Source organism: Eptatretus burgeri, chromosome 22 (assembly GCF_056783735.1).
Source record: "Eptatretus burgeri isolate ZD-2024b chromosome 22, Ebu_testis_v1, whole genome shotgun sequence".
NCBI lineage: Eukaryota > Metazoa > Chordata > Myxini > Myxiniformes > Myxinidae > Eptatretus > Eptatretus burgeri.
The window spans coordinates 820,181-842,265 of record NC_140982.1 but is presented as its reverse complement, the minus strand read 5'-3'; the positions used below and the strand labels follow the sequence as shown (position 1 = coordinate 842,265).

The window sequence follows — 22,085 nt, the reverse complement described above, 5'->3', positions numbered from 1 at the left end:
CAAGGAGATTGAAGATAACCGAGCGCAAACGACAGGGCAAGGATGTGCAAGAGTGGAGGAGTAGGTTTTTTAGGACATGTGGGCTGATGCCGTCCGGTCCAGTTGCAGAGTCAGAGTTGAGGATTGAAAGAACCTTCTCCACCTTCTCAGGTGTAAAAGACACAGAGTCCATGAGTAGTTGGATATAACAGGGAATGGTGGGCACCGAGAGTGTGGGGTTGGGGGGCGCAAGATTTGGAAACAAACACAGAATTGAGTCATTCAGCCTTCTCACAAGCGGAGTTGGCTCGGGTGTCATTTGAAGAGAAGGAAGGGATTGAAGGGGAGCATACACCAGAGAAAGACTGAACAAGGCACCACCAGGTTTTAGAGGAGAGAGACAAGTTTGAAAGTTCATTCTTGAGGTTGAACAGATGTTATTTTCTGGCTCCCCCCTTTTTTTTCTTCATTTTCATCTTCCGGTTACCATGAGTACCGGAAACCCGAGCTCCAACAGATTTACATCTTCCGGTTACCATGGGTACCGGAAACCCGAGCTCCAACACATTTCCATCTTCCGGTTACCATGGGTACCGGAAACCCGAGCTCCAACACATTTACATCTTCCGGTTACTATGGGTACCGGAAACGATATCGACATGGAACAAATATGGCTGCACATTGTCCCCACACAGGGAATCGTCTCTGATGTCTTTCTTGGTATTGTTCCTCCCAAGCCGGACGATGAACTCTTCCTGCACACTCTGTGGGAGAACATCAAGAAAATGAGACTGCAGCCAGTTCCTTGGTTTATTGAGGTCATTCAGGTCGGAGGTGGTGGTCAGAGGTCATCGCATTCGCAGCCACAATTCCGGACGGCACCATATCACTGGCACATTTAAATGTGCCAGTACGGATGTGAGATTTGTTCTCTGACCAGGGATCTGAGACGGAGACTTAACTCCTTCGGTACCAGGTCTCTTCGAAGAATCCTTGGCCTTTGTGTCCAAGGAGTGGTTGCTGAGAGACTCAGATGAGATATGTTGCCTGCGTAGTCGATGAGCGTCAGCTCTGGCTGTATGGACACCTGGCTCGTTTTCCTGACGCTGATCCTGCTCACCAGATTCTCTCCGTGAGGGAGTCTCATGAGTGGAGGAGTCCTTTCATTCTTCTTTTTTCCCACCATTGGAACAAACTCCCACACTCTCTTCAATCCTATTCTTGCCTCCAGGTCTTCAAAACAGCTGTTTACCACCATCTATCTTCCCCCATCGAAAACCATGATGTTTTCTTCCCCCGTCAATCCACTCCAAACCCACCTCCTTCAAATTCCCTGCTTTCTTTCCTGAAAGTCCCTGTAGTGTAAGGACCTGAAAGTCCCTGTGGTGTCCATCTTGTTTACCCCGTGTACCCCGCCCCATCCTTCTCACTTCCACAGATCTCATGTTTTGATTGAGAAATAATTTATTACGGTCAGTCATTGAAGATACATTTGAGACACGAACACCACATAATCAGTACTAACTATTTGGACAGGTAAAAGGTAAACTTTATTCTCCTAATTAAATTCTTACAATCTTTTTGAATAGTCCTTGATAAAATTGCTCACCCATTGTACAGATTTTTGACAACAATACGGTGTTGACACGTGTTTGTTGAAAATCAAGTTTGTTGTGACATTGACAGAGAAGCCTTGAGACCATGTTGTCTTGTGACAGGCGATCATCGGAAGCCTCTCGGAGCCGCGTACACGTCCACATTGGGCAAGTCGTCCGCGACACAGCAGCTCAGCCCACTGCGGTTCACGGCCATCTCCATCAGATGGTGCCACCTCCTTGACTTGTAGTCGTAACCTTCAACATTGCACGTGGTCCTATAGCCATTTAACCCGCCAGCGACCACAATGACGTCGTCCACCACCTCGAGTCCAAAGTTGCTGCGAGGGTTGAACATACTGGGCACCAATGACCACGAGTTCACGTCCTCATGATAAACCTCAACTGTGCCTTGTCTGTTCACACCATCGAACCCTCCAACCTGTGTGCACATAAACATCAAACCATATGTAAGGTGTACGGAATCCCATTCGGCCTGCGGTACGTATGGTATCAAGATGCCATATGAATGGAATCAAAGCCACAACCTTGTAGGAGCCAAGCAAACTGGCATTGCATCTCCTCTTCCTTCATTGCCATCGCAGCTGACATCTCGCGATAGACAAACTGCTCGATCAGTGGGAATCATTTTTCAGGATTGCATTGATACAAATGTTATGTCTCCCTGTCTTGACCCTCTTGAATGAGAGGAGGGCCGACTGTGAGCCGGTCGGTGTGATGTTTGTCATGTGCAATCTCACCACGTAGACGAGGCCTCCGCACGCGATGACACCAACACCACTGCGACAACAGTTCATGGACGCGATTGGGCTCCATTGATTTGTTTGTGGTGTGAAGCATTCCGCCGTTGAGAGGCATTCGGTCCCATTGAACCCTCCACAGATGAAGATCTGTAACATGACGTGACTGATTTACTCACAGAAACATGGACAAAGCAAATGATGAAGGCTTCATGATGAGAAGAGAAAGTAAAAAAAAAAACATTTAATTTATATATTTTTTTATTTTTTTGTATACCTTGTCGAGGCTCATATGAGAGCGAACACACAACGCACAGCAAGGGGGCATGAGACAAGAGGGGAGGGAGTGGGAAGGACAAAACAGTTGGGAACAGAGAGATTAGGAGATCTTTGGAAGGGAGAGGGATGGGACGGGTAACATGGGGAATACAAGATGGACATCACAGGGACTTTCAGGAAGGAAAGAAGGGAATTTGAAGGAGGTGGGCTTGGGTGGATTAACGGGGGTGGAAAAGATCGAGGATTTGGATGGGGGATGATAAGAGGTGGTGGTGAACAGCTGTTTTGAAGGCCTGGAGGGAAGAATGGGATTTAATAGAGTGAGGGAGTTTATTCCAAAGGCGGGAAAAAGAGGAATGAAAGAGTGAAGGTGAGCAGTGATTCATGATTTTGGTAGTTTTACCAGAAGGGGATTGTTGGTGGACCTTGAGCACCCTGCGGAAATGTGGAGGGGACAAATCGCAGAGACAGCAGGGGGGGGCGAGACTGGAGAAGAGACGGTAGAAGACAGAAAGACCACCGACCTGCCTGCGGTGAGTGAGAGGCCCAAAGACTCAGCGTCATCGCGGGAGATGCCGATGATCCTAAGTGCCTTGGTTTCCACAGCGTGAAGCCGAGAAAGGTGAGAGACAGGAGCACCAGCCCAGAGGGGAGAGCAGTACTCCATCAGGCTGCAGACGAAAGCTTTGTAAGTGGTCAGGAGCTCAGGTGGGCCGAGGAAGGAATTTGCACGACGGAGGATTCCCAGTCGGCGACTGGCTTTGGAGGCGAGGTTTGAAATGTGGCTTTCCCAGGAAAGATCATGGCAGATAGTGAGACCCAGAAGATTGAAAGATAGGACTTCTTCCAGAGGATTGTTGAGAAAGGGGATGGGGGGTTTTCTAAATGGTCCTTTCGAAGAGACATCGTGAGAGTGTGAGATTTGTCCGGATTGAAAGACATGTTCCACGTGTTGAACCAGTTTGTGGTTTTCCCCAGATCTGCAGTGAGCGAAGAAGCTGCTGCTTGCCGGGCTGAGTGATGACAGATGGTACGGCAGAGGGTGGAGTCATCAGCAAAGAGATAAGGAGGATTATCCAGAGAGTCGGAGAGATCATTGATGAAAACCAGAAAAAGAACAGGGCCCAGAACGCTACCTTGAGGAACTCCAGCCTGCACAGGAAGAGGGGATGAAAGAACTCCATTTAGGGCCACACGTTGACTGTGACAGGAGAGGAAGTCTGCGAACCATGAGTGGAGATGGCCTTGGATACCATAGGAAGAGAGTTTGGTGAGCAGGGCAGGGTGCCAGACCCTGTCAAAAGCACATGATATGTCTCGGGATATGGCTCTGATTTAAGGTCTGGCATTGAGGACTTCCATCCATTGTTGGGAGAGCAGAAGCAGCATATCCAGGGTGGAGTGACCTGGTCTGAAACCAAATTGAAGATCGGAAATCAAGCCATTGTTGAAGTGGAAGGATTTAATGTCTGAAGCGATGATGGATTCCATAACCTTGCTGATGATTGGCAGAAGGCTGATCCGTCTGTAGTTGCAGGGATCTTTTTTTGCACCTTTTTTATGCAGAGCAGTAATCTTTGCTGATTTCCAAGCAGAGGACAGATGACCTTGAGCAAATAAGAGGGTGAATAAAACAGAGAGAGGGCGAGCAACAGCAGAAGAGTAGGTTTTTAGGACACGTGGGCTGATGCCGTCTGGACCGGTTGCAGAATGAGTCGAGGTTTGACAGCAAGCTCTCCACCTTGTCAGGAGAAATGGACATAGAGTCCAGGGACAGTTGGGTGAACCTGGGTAAGGTGGGTAGAGAAAGCGATGGGTTTTGGACAAAATATTTCGACGCAAACACCGAGTTCAGGCATTCAGCCTTTTCACGTGCGGTATCAGCAGTGCGGCCATTTGAGGTTAGGGAGGGATGGAAGGGGAACATACGCCAGAAACAGATTTGATTAGACGCCACCAGGATTTGGAGGAGGGAGAGAGATTTGAAAGTTCGGACTTGAGATGAGAAAGATGTTGTTTTCTGGCTCTCCTGAGGGTAGATACATACTTGTTCCGAGCTTTATGGAAGGAACTGAGATTACCCTCAGTTGGGTTTGCTTTCCATGAGGCAAAGGCAAGTTGTTTCCGGACAACTGCCTCGCCACAAGCTTCAGTGAACCATGGTCGGGAGAAAGGGTCGGACAACTGAAGACGAGAGGGGATAAATCTGTGCATGAGAGGGAGAGCAAGTTTCTTTGAAAGAATTCCCAGGATGAGTTGATGTTGGAGAAAGTAGTGATAGGAGACCAGTCTATAAGTTTGATGGCTGCTTGGAGACCCTGACAGTCGGCTGGAGTGAAATGCCAGACTCGACGGTGGTGAGGTGGTTCTCTGATAATAGCCAGAGAGATGTCCACATTGACAAGGACGTGGTCAGAATAACCGATTAGAGGGGAGGCAGAACAGCAGATATTTTCAAGGAAATTTGTCAAAATCAGATCCAGAAGAGATGGAGTTCCATTTGTTGAGATCCGGGTCGGGAAATTGACCGATTGAGTCAGTCCCAATGAGTCGCAGAAATCTTTTGCTGAAGTGCCATGACAGGTGAGAGAGGTCCCCACACCTAGCCAACTGGCATGATGACAAATGATGTCACCACATATGAGGAAGAGAGAGTTTGGATGAGAATATAGAAGTTGGTCAATGAGACGATTGAAATTTTACATGAAACCTTTCTTAACAATCACATCTGGAAGGTGGCCTCCAAACGCAGTCACCGATTTGGCATTCTCCATCGTGCGAAGTCCCTCCTTGGCACACCTGAACTCTTATCCACCTGCAAGGCTTTCGTCCACAACTTGATAACGGAGTACTGTTCTCCTCTCTGGGCTGGCACCAGTACCTCACAACTTGCTCACCTTGATGCCCTGGACACCAAGGGTTTCAAGATCACTGGAATCTCCCGTGATGACTCTGAGTCGATGAGCCGACGACTTTGCTATCGGCGACACATTGGTGGTCTCTCTGTCTTCTTCCACCTCCTTTCTGGTCTCGCACTCTCTGCCCTATCTGTGCTTTGCTCCCCTCCCCCCAAAGGTATCTCTAGGGCGCACAATGGTCCACCACCAACACCCTTTTGCTCACCTCCACTCATTTGTTTCCCACCTGTGGAACCAACTTCCACATTCTCTTCAATCTCATTCTTCTCTCCAGGTCTTCAAGACACCTGTTCACCACCATCTCAGATCATCCTCAATCCGAAGCCATGATCTATTCTACACACGTTAAACCACCACCACCACACCCACCCTCAAATTTGGCTTCTGTGTCCATTTTATACACCCCTTGCATTCTCCCTTACCCCTCATCCTCACCCACACATCCCTTGTTGTGCGTCTCCCCTGCTGCTCGCTTCTCCCCACCCTCCCTTCTCTTTCTGCTGTTCCTTTTGTTACGTTGCATCCTGATCAGTTCCATGTTCGAGCTCTTCCACGAGCCTCGACTCTGGATACAAAAAAACTGCCACTTTCAGGGACATTAAAACACTGGACTTGGCCACGTGGCCCATCATGTCTGTGCTACATCCACAACCCAGCACTCCCATCAAGTACAAGTGCTCATTATAAGGCCTGAATATGGCAACGGTACCAGCACACAATGGCCTCTCTCTTTTCAAAAGAGACCGTGGGATATTTAAAGCCGATAATCTCGATGCAGGCAAGACAGCCAGCTTTGTTTGTTCAACCACCGAATGACGGCGTGCTCCGAGATGCTGCGACCACAGCAAGTGTCGCACCATAATTGTAGTGTTCAGTTAACTTTGATCCAGTCAAGGATAAACGATCATTGATGGTACACCGTGATGACGGTTCAGAGCTGCTTCGGGATTTGAAACCAGGCCAGACAACCTCGAAGCGAGTGCGCATGTGGTCTAGGTCATCCTGCCAACCCGCAAAGCGTAAACCGACAAAACCCCGAGCGTCCGGCTCGATGGAAAGCGTGCTACAGATAACTGGTCAACGTATCCCACGAGTCATGAAAGCGCACAAATCAACTGGAAATCAAATCACAACACCAAGGTTAAAAAAGAAAAACAACAACAATGTTCAAATGAGTGTGTGCGTCCGACTTGGACTAAAAAGTCCCAGAATTGTCTGTCCCAGAATTGTCTGTCTGACCCGAGGTCCCAGAATTGTCTGTAATCGACATCATCCAAGTGTGAAAGCACTCGGTTACACACATACAGAGGTGGAGTGCAACGAGCTACGATCAGGGTGAGTGCTGTCCGAACTACCTTTCCGTGGTGCACGGTTGCACCGGCATCGCTGCGTTGGTCATTCATGCACGGGATGGCGGTCCACTGATTGGTGTCGTGCTCGTAGCGCTCGGCGGTGTTGAGGCGTGTGAAGCCATCGAAGCCACCAAGAGCATACAGGTAGTTGTCGAGCACGACGACGCTCACGTAACACCGATGGGAGTGCATGGGGGCAACCTGGGGGCACATATTTATTAATCATGGTGCATGACTTACTTGTCCATCAACACGATTCATCACGTGCTTACCCTGTGACGTTTCACCTTGTTACAGTTTGTTTTTTTCATCCATCTTTGTTTGTTTAATAACATCCTTCAGTTTCTTCAAGTTCGGTTTCGGTCATGGCTGCGTCATTCGACGCATGCTACTTACACTGAGCCTCGAAGCTGAGGTCAGAGCAATCTCGTTCAACGTCAACCGAGTGTTCCGTACTCGCTGCCACCCACCGGCTCCTGTTCGACAAACTATCCGCCATTTGCATCCAGGGCCCATTCTTCGGCACGTTCGCTCTGCGCGGGCCAAACAACACGTCGCTCTCCCCTGGTGCGTCACAACGATCTGGCGTTCCCTGACGTCATAGCCTCTGGACACTTACTGAATTGCTCAACACAGACAAGCATTCTTCCTTCTGTGGAATCGACTGATCCTTGTCTGCATTGTCGTTTTTATACAGCATCATGTCAAGACTACTCAATGATCCTCCGTTCCATGGCCTGTGTACGTTATCGGCTGCGTCGTGATACACGTACGGGCACGCACCTACGAGCCTGCACTAGTATTAATAATAACGGTAATAACAAGCAATATGGTAATCGTGTTCATCAACCTCTTGCCAGATGACGCCCACAGGGTCGAAACGCCGTACGCTCTTGAAGAACTCCAAGCCGTCGAAGCCGCCGACGATGAAGACGTACCCTCGATAGTAAGTGGTTCCGTGGTACGCACGTGGGATTTCACCGGTCACCGGGACGTTCACCCAGGCGCCGGCTCGTGAGTCGTAGCACTCCATCGCATTGGTCGCGCTTGCACCGCTCCAACCGCCAAAGGCAAAGAGCACGGAAGATGGGAGGCGTGGGCGCGCCACCTCGTTCGTCGACCTGGGATCCAAGTGACGGATGCCCTTAATTGCTGAAATTATAAGCTTTTGGCACTCTAATGAGTCCTTCACGTACTTGTGACACTTGACGGTGTTCATCAAGTACTTGGAGTCCAGGAAGGACAAACGAACCTACGCAAAACAACGAAGGAGCGGAGAAAGAAACAATATCAGTGAAAAACTAAAATAAAAAGGTGTAACGAGCTTACTTTGTCGAACAAAAAACAACAGCATTGTGATAAATTTAACTCAAAATGGCTCTCGTCCACCTGACCAGGTGAGTCGCAAGGAATTCACGAGCACACGAAAAGATGCTTTCTCGCAACCGGTCTCATGGCACGCACCGTTGAGAGCCGAGGATGAGGTCGTCCGTTGGTTGGGTGGGCACCGCACCCTCACACTACTCTCTACAACAAGACAACACACTACAGGGTTCATAAAACATTATCAATGATAATATGTGTCTGGTGGTAACGGGAGGGTGTGGTGGGATGTAATATATCATATGTCGGTGGTCTTTCTGTCTTCTACCGTCTCCTCTCCGGTCTCACTCCCCCTGCTCTGTCTGCGATTTGTCCCCACCATGTTTCCACAGGGCACTCAAGGTCCGCCAACAACCCCCTACTGGTAAAACTACCAAAATCACGAATCACTGCTCACCTTCACTCAACAACCCCCTACTGGTTAAACTACCAAAATCACGAATCACTGCTCACCTTAACTCAACAACCCCCTGATGGTAAAACTACCAAAATCACGAATCACTGCTCACCTTAACTCAACAACCCCCTGATGGTAAAACTACCAAAATCACGAATCACTGCTCACCTTCACTCAACAACCCCCTCCTGGTTAAACTCCCAAAATCACGAATCACTGCTCACCTTCACTCAACAACCCCCTGCTGGTTAAACTACCAAAATCACGAATCACTGCTCACCTTAACTCAACAACCCCCTGATGGTAAAACTACCAAAATCACGAATCACTGCTCACCTTCACTCAACAACCCCCTACTGGTTAAACTACCAAAATCACGAATCATTGCTCACCTTCACTCAACAACCCCTAACTGGTTAAACCACCAAAATCACGAATCACTGCTAACCTTCACTCAACAACTCCCTACTGGTTAAACTACCAAAATCACGAATTACTGCCCACCTTCACTCAACAACCCCTACTGGTTAAACGACCAAAATCAGGAATCACTGCTCATCTTCACTCAACAACCCCAACTGGTTAAACTACCAAAATCACGAATCACTGCTCACCTTCACTCAACAACCCCGACTGGTTAAACTACCAAAATCACGAATCACTGCTCACCTTCACTCAACAACCCCCGACTGGTTAAACTACCAAAATCACGAATCACTCCTCACCTTCACTCAACAACCCCCAACTGTTAAACTACCAAAATCACGAATCACTCCTCACCTTCACTCAACAACCCCCTACTGTTAAACCACCAAAATCACGAATCACTGCTCACCTTCACTCAACAACCCCCAACTGTTAAACTACCAAAATCACGAATCACTGCTCACCTTCACTCAACAACCCCCTGCTGGTTAAACTACCAAAATCACGAATCACTGCTCACCTTCACTCAACAACCCCCTACTGGTTAAACTACCAAAATCACGAATCACTGCTCACCTTCACCCTTTCATTCCTCTTTTTTCCCGCCATTGGAATAAACTCCCTCACTCTATTCAATCCCATTCTTCCCTCCAGGCCTTCAAAACAGCTGTTCACCACCACCTCTTATCATCCCCCATCCAAATCCTCGATCTTTTCTACCCCCGTCAATCCACCCCAAACCCACCTCCTTCAAATTCCCTGCTTTCCTTCCTGAAAGTCCCTGTGATGTCCATTTTTTATTCCCCGTCCCATCCCTCTCCCTTCCACAGATCTCCTAATGTCTGTTCCTCACTGTTTGTCCTTCCGTCTCCTGCCCCCCCCCCTTTATTGTGCGTTGTGTGTTTGTTCTTATATGAGCCTCGACAATGTCTCCAAAAATAAAACACTGCACCAATCATGTTCGTGGATTACCTCAAGCTGCATGGCGAATACTCGGCAGCACGTGATAGCAATGAACCAATCATGTTCATGGATTACCTCGAGCTGCACGGCTCATACTCGGCAACACGTGATAGCAATGGACCAATCATGTTCATTTTTTACCTCAAGCTGCACGGCTAAAACTCGGCACGTGATAGCAATGGACCAATCATGTTCATGGATTACCTCAAGCTGCACGGTTCATACTCGGCACGTGATAGCAATGGACCAATCATGTTCATGGATTACCTCAAGCTGCACGGCTAATACTCGGCACGTGATAGCAATGGACCAATCATGTTCATGGATTACCTCAAACTGCACGGCTAATACTCGGCACGTGATAGCAATGGACCAATCATGTTCATGGATTACCTCGAGCTGCACGGCTAATACTCGGCAGCACGTGATAGCAATGGACCAATCATGTTCATGGATTACAGGTGCAGTGCTTACCTTCGAGAGAAGTTTCTCAACGCACGGTGTCCGCGTGTGTACGGAATGTCCGATCCACCTCTCCACGGCCTCGAACACGACCCGCTCGTTCTCCACGTACAGGTCATCGCGCTCCATGAACTGGAGCAAGTCATCGAGAGGGAGCTGCACGAACTCGTCGCTCACACGGGCCACGTGCACGAAGTGTCTCAGCACAAACCTGCTCGCCGCCATCTTCAGATCCTCGCAGCCAAACGTGTCCGCCAACTTGTAAATCCCGATGCAGTTGTCCGAGCACATGCGATCCTTGAGGAACCTGCAGCAGAGCGTGAGCGCATCATGCATGGAGTAGTAGTCGGCCGCGACCAGGAGCTCTTCCACGTTATTCCCAGTGACGGGCAAGACCCCGGTGTAGGAGAACTCGCTGAGCAGATGAATCACTTCGGGTTCCACTCCCGTGAGGTCGAACTCGTGTCTCACGTGCCCGTTCCACCTTCTGCTGAACAACACTCAGAGAGAGAGAGAGAGAGAGAGAGAGAGAGAGAGAGAGAGAGAGAGAGAGAGAGAGAGAGAGAGAGAGAGAGAGAGAGAGAGAGAGAGAGAGAGAGAGAGAGAGAGAGAGAGAGAGAGAGAGAGAGAGAGAGAGAGAGAGAGAGAGAGAGAGAGAGAGAGAGAGAGAGAGAGAGAGAGAGAGAGAGAGAGAGAGAGAGAGAGAGAGAGAGAGAGAGAGAGAGAGAGAGAGAGAGAGAGAGAGAGAGAGAGAGAGAGAGAGAGAGAGAGAGAGAGAGAGAGAGAGAGAGAGAGAGAGAGAGAGAGAGAGAGAGAGACAGAGAGAGAGAGAGAGAGAGAGAGAGAGAGAGAGAGAGAGAGAGAGAGAGAGAGAGAGAGAGAGAGAGAGAGAGAGAGAGAGAGAACGATGGTCTGTGAATTACATGGCAATCAGCTTAATTTACATGTGTGTGTGTGTGTGTGTGTTTGTGTGATTAGTCACAGACAAACACCTTAAACTACCATTCATTGATGGATCTTGCGGAACGCACGAGGATCCTCGGAACGCGAGGTTCATCATCCGAGGAAGGCAACGCAGTTCGAAACCATTGTTCGGCAACGTCACAAGGACGATGGAACCTCGTTCACAGAATGCTCACAAACCGAACATAACGAGCGAGGTTCCATTATAACATTTAAACAAGATTTCCTCATCATCGATGATGGGGAATATTAATTTTTTTTTTACAAGAAACCTTTGCTGTTCGTCTCACTGACATCAGTCATGTACTTTTGCCTACTACTGTATACTATAATTTGCCTACTACTACTATAATTTTGCATATAAACTCTGCCGACTATACATGCCTACTTTGCCTACTACAAAACTATAATTTTGCCTTCTACTTTGCCTACTATTTAATTTTAATTGTTAAACCTATAACCTAATGTGTTATCCTGTATTCCTTTGTCCCACTTCTGGACATTTTGTTTAATTCTCTCCAAGTCCAAGGTGACCTGTTTGATAACACTGCAACTTTTTCCATTAATTATGTCATTTGCTGTCCAGTTAGTGGACACGTAATACATTTTTTGTATTCTTTTACCGATATGCTTATCAGCCCTCTCTACTCTCCCAATCCCAATCCACTCTCCCACTCTCCCTAACAGCTACATGAAACTCGCGTGACCAGAGTCTTCGTAGCAATCTTCTTCATGCCAACAACAAGAAAAATAATCACGCATATCATAACAATAAATTATTATCAGACGAGCGATGTAAGTTTAAAGGAAGAGGTGTTGAAGGATCCTCACACCTTGCTCCCCAATCTTGACAGCCAGGCTGGCAAAATGTGTTCCTGGTTATTCTCAATTAGATTCATCATTCAACTGTGAAATCTGGATTTGGCACAGTCTCTCCATTTACATTTGTTCCGCATCGTCCGGGTGATCGTAACCTATTTCAGGAAACCCTTCACAATGACTTTGAGATTCCCCTCTCTACTGTCGAAGAGTTGTTCAACGTTACTCGGTAATGACGCACAGCATCGTCTTTCTAATTGCAGTGGTCCATTGAACAAATCACCAAACCTGCCATGCTCACAGGAGGCTCTCCCACAAGGTTCAAAGTCCGCTCACTGGTGGCGACCCATCAGGGGTTTGGGTAGCACACGCCCGTCCACTCGGGCCTTGTACGTGCTCACATCGTCGGGAGTTTGCAGTACGGCCAGCTGCCCTTTCGGCAAGCTGAGAAAGTCCTCCAACTCTTCCGTTGTTCAGAGGCACAACCATTTCTCTCAGGTACTTTCCAGTTGTTTTTCAGCCTATTTGAGAAGCTTTGTGAGTCATTTTAGGTAACAATCCTTTTCTCGCACACACACGAAATACTCCAGGGATCCCCGAACACCGTAGTTTAGGTGTTTCCGCGCAGTGCCCCCAGCACTCTGGGACGGATTTCATCATTTTGAAAGTCCCTCATTGGTGAAGGTTACGGTGACTGTTTTCCTGGACAATCACACGTCAGTCTTTTTGATTTTATACGCAGCGAGTCTGATGGCAAGAAACGATCTACATATTACATACACAACGATCAACCGGCCTCACCACCCCGACAGCAAACATTTGTTGTTTTACTTTGGTCGAAGCGCATTTTAGTAAGAGATGGAAAATGGCAATGTTCTTTAAATATTGTTTTTGTTGAATGATTAAACGATTTTAAAAGCAAAATAAGAGGGCTTCCTTCGATTGAGTCATCCATTGAGCATCAAATAACATGCTTGTCCTACTCTCCCTCTCCTAACCTCCCCCCTCCGTCCCCACAAATCCCTTGGCTTCATGAAATTATGTCATATTTAATTGCCCCGACAGTCAAGTTCAACAAACCTGAAATAATTGCTGCAACAGCACAGAATGTTTTTGTGAACATTGAGAACCTTTCCTTGCACATGCAGTGCAGCATCACAGAGCTTTCCTTTCGTGCGCAACTCGTTAAAAACGTCCGCTGTTGTGGAGCCTGCGCAGCATTCGTCGTCATCGGATGTGTCCTTCATTCTGCAACAAACAGATTCAGAGTTAGAACTCTACGGCATCAAGCCGGCGGATTGAGTGCAAAGTGTACGTTCAAGAACAACAAAACAATTCCTCTGAAATACCTCCAAAAATTAGAACTCGTAAAGAAATCAGCAGCCGAACATCGAAGATCGAAAATTAAATATATCCAACTGTTGAGTTTATAAGTTTCAATTGTTGCAATAGTCCTATTTGGAGAACTTAATGGGCTCATTCAAGTACGGCACAGTCCCAAGCGTGTACCACGTGCAAACGTCAAAAGCAGTCAATGTATGAATAAACAATGACCCACCCACATCTCTCACCTGTGAATGGAGGGAATCGCTGCTCGTTGTGCGAAGATAACATTCTTTCTGCCACCTGCACGAAATGTGTATTATGACGTCACAAATGCCTATATGCGTCATCGGCAACGAAGTGCTTGTTTGTCACGATGAGAGTTCTTTGGATTCTCGATCGTGCATTTGTTTTTTTAAAGGTTTTATTACGATCGAAACGCCGATTTTTTTTTTCAAAAGTATTGTTACGGATTCGCGCCCGCCGGCGTGCTGACGGCCACGTAACTCGAATCGCGGCACGTCGCCCACCGGACGGACAATCCAGTCGTGACCCTCTCGGACTAACGCCGGGAACCAGTCACGGGTGGACCTTTCGGTCTCACCGCGATCGAGCCAATCAGCCCCCGCGTGGGATAGGGTTGCTCGCCAAATTCGACCTACCTAAGTACCCACGCGGAGGGTAGACCGGGCGATCGCACCTCGCCGCAGGTCGACTTCGGACACGGGCCACTTAAGTGACCCGTTCCGTACTATCGGGATAACCGAGCGGTGTTATCGTCGACCTCGACGGTTCGATTAATTATCGGGCGTATTCAGCCCACTACCAACCCTTTACGTGAAGCAAGATGAGGATTCAATGAAGGAAATGACGAAGCGAAGCGGGAAACAGTTCAACACAAAGCACATTTATTCGCGGCACACGGGAAGCACACATATTCAATTCCACCAAATGCACACAGAAAAGAAAAACACAATTCAATTTACACAAAAAGCAAATGCAAAAGCGAAGACACAATGCAGAGCTAATACCGACTACCGAGCACACGGCAACACTTATACAATTCTACTTCACAGACGGCGCCGACAACACATACCCAAAAACCAAGGAAAAGAATACCCTCAAGGATGAGGCGGGCCTGAGGCCGAGACCGGGTCGGCCTACCCGTCTGGTGATGAGACGCGGAGCGGCGATGGCGCCTCAACTTCGCGGGCCTCGCGGGCAGTGTCTGGTAGGGGGTGGGAAAGGGGCCCCCTTGGTCGCACTATCTCAGCGCGGGGGGGAAACAGGAGGGGGTTGCTGATGCTCGGGGTATAGAGGATTTTTATTGCCCCGCGACGAGCGTCTCCACCTCGGCCAGGTCGCGCTGTCGGCCTCCCTGGGGTGCAGCTCCCTGCACGATGCGAGCACCCCCTCGTCTGCCCTCGCCGCCTCTCCACAGCTCCGTCCCCTCCGTTCCGACTCCAACGCACACGACGACCAGCTCCTTCTTGCCAACTCCACCGCCCGCGAAGTCTTGACTCTCTGTTCTCGACTCTCCTACTCTCTTACTCTCCTACTCTCTGGACTGACGAACACGGTTGCTTTTTATCAGCCCCGTAGCTTCGCCCTCTCATCTTTGACCCCCTCCCTTCGACCTTTCACCTCGCTCCCCATTGGCCCGAGAAAAAGTGGGCGTGAATGCTTTTTGATCCATAAATTTGCATATATCGATCGCCCTCCAACGCCCTGGGGGCGGGGCCAATTCGCCCCTCGCTCACCGATTGGACGGCAAAAAGTGGGCGTGTGTCGTTTTTGATCCGTTTTGAAGCACAAAATCTGTGATTTTGTACACGCTGTTCGGCGCGCGCCCTGCACGAGTCCAACACCGGTACCCACAGGCGGCGCAAGAACGGTGGCGATGCGACGGTTGCGAGGTGTGACGTGAAGGTCGTGGCGGTTGTGGTGAAGCGGTGGTTGGTGGTGGTAACAATGGCGGTTGGTCCAAATTAAAGATAGTAAAAGAAAAACGGCTATCCTGAAGAGTCGCAGCACGCATGAATGACATGTATTCCCACTAGACAACGGGTTTGGGCCTAACTACACATGTACTTACCGAGATACCTCACCTAAGGGACCTGAATGGTGGTTTGCGAATCTTGGTAACCACAACACTACCCCCTCCCCTTTTACAGACTCGTCCCGAGTCGTTAAATTTTCGTGTGCCATCATGTGTAGTTTTCCCTAGTACATTTTACCTACGGATCCCTGAGTGCGACATTCATGGTATTCGTGTCCCCAAAATAAATAACCTGAGGGCTGCGTAACTACCTAAACAAACTCACTCACACGGACGACTTAAATAAAATTGCCGGCGCTAAGACAAACATGCCGGGGGCGCACTCATATTTACAGTACATCTTAACCTTAACTTACAAATTTTACACTAAACCATGGCCCAGGATCATTGAACTCTGCAAAGAAAGCAGTTAGCAGGGAGCCAGGCTGCCCACATGCAGTCTCTGGCTCAAACAATGCAGGTGACAGGGAACGTGGCTGGCTGCTCACACGCAGTCCAAGGCCTTCCCTTTTGAACTGAACGCAGTGAACCACAACGGTGCATGGGCTGCACAAACGCAGTCTCCGTGCCAGCTCAAGTGGCACACGCAATGAGCACAACGAATGGATGGATGAACACAAACACGGTGCACGGGCCGCCACTGCAGGCCCGTGTTGTAGCTGCCAACAGGGCAGTTCTCGCAGCTTGCAAACTGTTGCCTTGCGGATCCTGGCGCACATGGAAATGAACAGGGGGGGGTAAAGCAAAAATTGAACGGGTGAACGTGGGCAGTGGGCATGGCATGGCAAAGGCAGCAGGCAAACACAGCCACAGAAGAAGGCCGCTGCAGGCAAACACAGCCGGCAGACGAACTGGCCGGCACAGGCCTCGAAGAAAAACAGCCAGCCGGCAGATGAAGTGGGCCGGCACAGGCCTTGCAGCACAACAACAGCTGCCGATGAAGTTGGCCGGCCTCCGCCTTGAAGCAAAACACGGCCAGCCGATGAAGTTGGCCAGCCTTTGCCGTTCAGTGGAGGTTGGTGGAGGGAGTGCGGTGGTGCTAGCCACTTGGAAGGCGGGCTCGGACCTACCTACCTGTCTCCCTCCCAACTATCGCCTTTGCCTGTCACTGTACATACCCACCCCCTTAATTTGTCAAACCCCAATTTAGCCCCAACTTATTTTTTTGTTGTTTTTATTTTTACTTCCCCACTATAAATCGTCCCCTAACCCCCTTTATCGTCCTTGTTCGGCTAACCTATCCTGTCACCTAGCCTACTCCCAACCCCTACGTTCCCTTCCCAGAGGGGAATAAGGGAGAGCTAGCGTCCTGTGCCGAGGCCCAACTCAAGCCTCAGAATGGCCTCCCCAGAGTTCGGCGATCTATAACCAAAGTGGGTCCAGCGGCCCCCAACGACAGCGAGGGGATGGATGGTGCGGATGGGTACATCTCCTAATCTACCCTAACCATTTAACTGTTAAACTACCCCGGGGCTTTTAACAAGCGCCTCTCGCTTAAACTATTGGTTCTAACAACCCAGATTCCCGTCGCCTGTGTTGGTGTCCTCACAATTTCGGGCCTCGCCCCCCAATTTTCTCTCCGTGCCCTCACACGGTCTCCTGGCTGGGACACGTGGCTCCCTTTGGCAGGCACGACCCTCTGCCGAATCTCCCGCTATGGCACCCCCGGGCACTACACTGCCTCCGAGCCTACCAGCTCCCTAACACCGGGGAGTGCCCCCCATGGCACCTCCCCTGAAACGCACACGTGGCAGGCCGGCCTCCCGGGCCCCTTTCCGAGGGTCACCCGTGCCCACAACACTGCCCACGCGGCTAATGGCGCCCCGGGCCCCCGCACCAAGCAGGCGCACCCGTGCCCACTACTCTATCCCGGCCCCCCCTGGGCCCTTGGCCTACCGCGGCCGACTATCCTGGTGCCCGGGGTACCCACTCAGCGATACTCACCTTTCGCAGCCACGCTCCCAAGCCCGTCAACAGGGCTCCTGCACCCCTCCAAATGGGTCTCGAGCCTACATTCCCACCAACAGCAAAACGACCTCCATTTTGTAAATTTGACTAACCCAGCTAACTCACTTTACTCTGACCCCGGGGTCCCTTGGGCGGGAGTCACTCCTCCCCCCAATCACTCATCGCACCATGCATTCCCCTTTCGCTCCACTCACACAGACCCGCTGGCCTCACTCACTCACCATGCACATGCTTCCACTTCACTCACCAACTCTTCAACACACACACCACTGAACTCTGCCATCCTTCTAACTACATCCCCTAACTAACTCGTGCTCCCACGTCGTCCCTTAAACTATGGCACGTTCCTTTTAACACTACGTAGCTAAACTACGTCCCCACTACACATTCACAAGTCTGTCCATGTCCTCAAATAAATCATTTTATTTTATTTCCCCACCTAAATCTGGCTTCAATCCCTCTAACTAATCCATTCCACGGGCCCCATGAGGACTTACCCCTGCCCCATGGAGCCGGTCTAACTAAGCTAACCCTTCCCCCTAACTAGTTTCCATCCTGTGCCCAGGTAAGGGGGTCTTTCACCCCTTGCCCAGGAATCCTTTGCACCCGAAAGTGAGGCTTGGCTTTCCTTTTCTTTTTTTTTCCCATGCGCAGCACCTGCGCGGCAACTCGCGCTCTTTGCACCTTGCAACTGCCCGTGACGTCATGCAGCTGCACGTGTTCCTCGTCCCTCCTTGGACGGGACCATCCGGCAGAGATACCCCTCCTGCCGGATTCCAACCCCACGTGCAGCCATGGCGTCACCGTGCGCATAAAAAAAAACACAAGCCACACGTCTCGAGGGGTTCCCCACGCGAACACATGTGCTCTGCCCGTTGGAGCTTAACACACACGATCGCGTGGAGAACCCGTCCGGTCCAAATCCGTTTACCTGCCTAAACTTTGTCCGTCCGCGGGATCGGCAAATCCACCGCGTGCGTTTCCGGACCGGGACTTCACTCTCGCAAGCGAGCACGTGGCGGTCTCGTGCGTTGCACAGCACGAACCGCGTGCTCACTGCTGGGTGAACCCGGCACGGTCCGCGAAACAACTACAGCCGCTACTCGGCTTTCTCTCCTCTGTCGCCGTCTCCGTCTCCATTCCACACACGCATACCTGCGTGTTACGACGCTCACAGTCCACACCATCACATTCACACCGGGAGACGCGGCTGCGTGCTCCCGCATGCCAACCGACATCTCCCTCTCATACCGCTCTCTCACACACACGGTCTCCCTTGCACACAGCGACCTTGCACACGGCCGTTCACTCACGCATGCGGCGGCACTCACCCGCGGTGCCTCATCCACACACCGTGCCCCACTCATACACGCGGGGGCACTCACTCGCGGTACCTCACTCATACTGGCCGTTTCACTCACACACACGGCCTCTTCCACACACGGTGCCTCATCCACACACCGTGCCTCACTCACACACGGTGCCTCACTCATACTGGCCGTTTCATCCACACACGGCGTGCTGGGAAGCACGTACTCCGGCACCATCGCCACCACACCACTCACACACGGGGTCGCTTCCACACACGGGGACGCACTCACGCCTTGCACCACACACACAGGGACAACCACACTGGGGATTTGTGTCCCCACAAGGGTCTCCGGGGCCTCTATACCCCCCAAGCTCTCCGTGCACCCGTCCACAGCACCCGTCCCCTCAACCTCGCAAAGCACGACCGAACTCACCTGGTCGTGACTCACCTCAAGGGGGCATACTCCCTCCCCTCGTTCCTGGAGGAGGCCATCCAGGTGCTCGCACTGGGTCCCCACACGCTCCGCGAGCTCACCCCCATTATCCTCCACTACCTCCGTGTGTGTGTGCACGTCACTTACCCCGTCTTCATCGTGTTGTCTCTCCTCTATTTTTTCTGTCTCCCGTGTCTCTATACATTTATAAGTTTCCTTTGTCGTCACCTCGTGTCTCGTCTCACACGTTTTGGTCTCCCCATTTAATTTTTCCCTTTTGGTCACCGTCGATTCCTCTGTCACGACCCTCGCCCAACACGCCCCCCGAATTATTTTTTTACCCGCCTCCACCGCGGGCCTGTCAGCCGTTGCACCCCCTTCCAGCTCGTTTGCTTCCACACGTGGAGTCGCCATTCCCAGCTCCCTGGTCACGGCCTTCATGCCCGCCTGCAGGCATCGGCCCATGTTCTGCGTCTCACCCCGTAGCTCTTTCATTTCCTCCTTCATGTTTGTTTCCATTCCGTTCATTTGTTGTGTATTTGCATCCATCTTTTCGTTCATTTGTTTGTTCATGCCTTTCATTTCGTTTTTCATTTCACTTGTCATTGCCGCCAGCATGGCGCATAGCTGGGCCATGTCGGGTGCGCTTGAGTGAGCCGTTTCGGCAGGGGTTGGGGAAGGGTTTTGGTGGAGAGGGGGGGGGGAGGTGTCATACACCGCGGCCGCTGCCGCACCCATTTCGGGCTCTGGGTTCAGTTGGGCGAGTCCGTGTTCCTGCACAATCAACATTTCCTGCTCGGGGATTCCATCCTGGACCATGGATTCTACACATTCTACATCCATTTCTAATACCCCCGGCTCCCGCTCGCCTTGAGACGCCATCTTGCTTCTCTTAAAGGGTTAATTTCGCTCGCTCGTAATTTGGAGGGAATCGAGGGTCGCTTCTCTCACCCCTGGACCGATTCCCGTGAATTTAGCCGGAGACAGGAGAGCCCGTTTTCCTGTTCTCCGATACCAGTGCCGCGAGGAGGGCGATGAATTTGTATCGCACGACCTGACACCAGTGTTGCGGATTCGCGCCCGCCGGCGTGCTGACGGCCACGTAACTCGAATCGCGGCACGTCGCCCACCGGACGGACAATCCAGTCGTGACCCTCTCGGACTAACGCCGGGAACCAGTCACGGGTGGACCTTTCGGTCTCACCGCGATCGAGCCAATCAGCCCCCGCGTGGGATAGGGTTGCTCGCCAAATTCGACCTACCTAAGTACCCACGCGGAGGGTAGACCGGGCGATCGCACCTCGCCGCAGGTCGACTTCGGACACGGGCCACTTAAGTGACCCGTTCCGTACTATGGGGATAACCGAGCGGTGTTATCGTCGACCTCGACGGTTCGATTAATTATCGGGCGTATTCAGCCCACTACCAACCCTTTACGTGAAGCAAGATGAGGATTCAATGAAGGAAATGACGAAGCGAAGCGGGAAACAGTTCAACACAAAGCACATTTATTCGCGGCACACGGGAAGCACACATATTCAATTCCACCAAATGCACACAGAAAAGAAAAACACAATTCAATTTACACAAAAAGCAAATGCAAAAGCGAAGACACAATGCAGAGCTAATACCGACTACCGAGCACACGGCAACACTTATACAATTCTACTTCACAGACGGCGCCGACAACACATACCCAAAAACCAAGGAAAAGAATACCCTCAAGGATGAGGCGGGCCTGAGGCCGAGACCGGGTCGGCCTACCCGTCTGGTGATGAGACGCGGAGCGGCGATGGCGCCTCAACTCCGCGGGCCTCGCGGGCAGTGTCTGGTAGGGGGTGGGAAAGGGGCCCCCTTGGTCGCACTATCTCAGCGCGGGGGGAAACAGGAGGGGGTTGCTGATGCTCGGGGTATAGAGGATTTTTATTGCCCCGCGACGAGCGTCTCCACCTCGGCCAGGTCGCGCTGTCGGCCTCCCTGGGGTGCAGCTCCCTGCACGACGCGAGCACCCCCTCGTCTGCCCTCGCCGCCTCTCCACAGCTCCGTCCCCTCCGTTCCGACTCCAATGCACACGACGACCAGCTCCTTCTTGCCAACTCCACCGCCCGTGAAGTCTTGACTCTCTGTTCTCGACTCTCCTACTCTCTTACTCTCCTACTCTCTGGACTGACGAACACGGTTGCTTTTTATCAGCCCCGTAGCTTCGCCCTCTCATCTTTGACCCCCTCCCTTCGACCTTTCACCTCGCTCCCCATTGGCCCGAGAAAAAGTGGGCGTGAATGCTTTTTGATCCATAAATTTGCATATATCGATCGCCCTCCAACGCCCTGGGGGCGGGGCCAATTCGCCCCTCGCTCACCGATTGGACGGCAAAAAGTGGGCGTGTGTCGTTTTTGATCCGTTTTTGAAGCACAAAATCCGTGATTTTGTACACGCTGTTCGGCGCGCGCCCTGCACGAGTCCAACACCGGTACCCACAGGCGGCGCAAGAACGGTGGCGATGCGACGGTTGCGAGGTGTGACGTGAAGGTCGTGGCGGTTGTGGTGAAGCGGTGGTTGGTGGTGGTAACAATGGCGGTTGGTCCAAATTAAAGATAGTAAAAGAAAAACGGCTATCCTGAAGAGTCGCAGCACGCATGAATGACATGTATTCCCACTAGACAACGGGTTTGGGCCTAACTACACATGTACTT

At 50.9% G+C, this 22,085-nt stretch overlaps 1 protein-coding gene across 1 annotated transcript; it reads right to left on the bottom strand.

Moving 5' to 3' along the window:
* Positions 1 to 1,438: 1,438 nt before the first annotated feature.
* On the bottom strand, positions 1,439 to 14,078 carry LOC147008016 (kelch-like protein 10). Its single transcript, XM_085865756.1, has 7 exons — positions 13,869 to 14,078; positions 13,378 to 13,545; positions 10,528 to 11,015; positions 7,735 to 8,136; positions 6,888 to 7,085; positions 2,336 to 2,485; positions 1,439 to 2,016 (listed from the first exon to the last, which is right to left on the bottom strand). Exons 2-7 carry the CDS (start codon positions 13,526 to 13,528, stop codon positions 1,702 to 1,704), a joined length of 1,704 nt encoding a protein of 567 aa, XP_085721882.1. The 5' UTR covers positions 13,529 to 13,545; positions 13,869 to 14,078; the 3' UTR covers positions 1,439 to 1,701.
* Between the last annotated feature and the right edge of the window lie 8,007 nt (positions 14,079 to 22,085).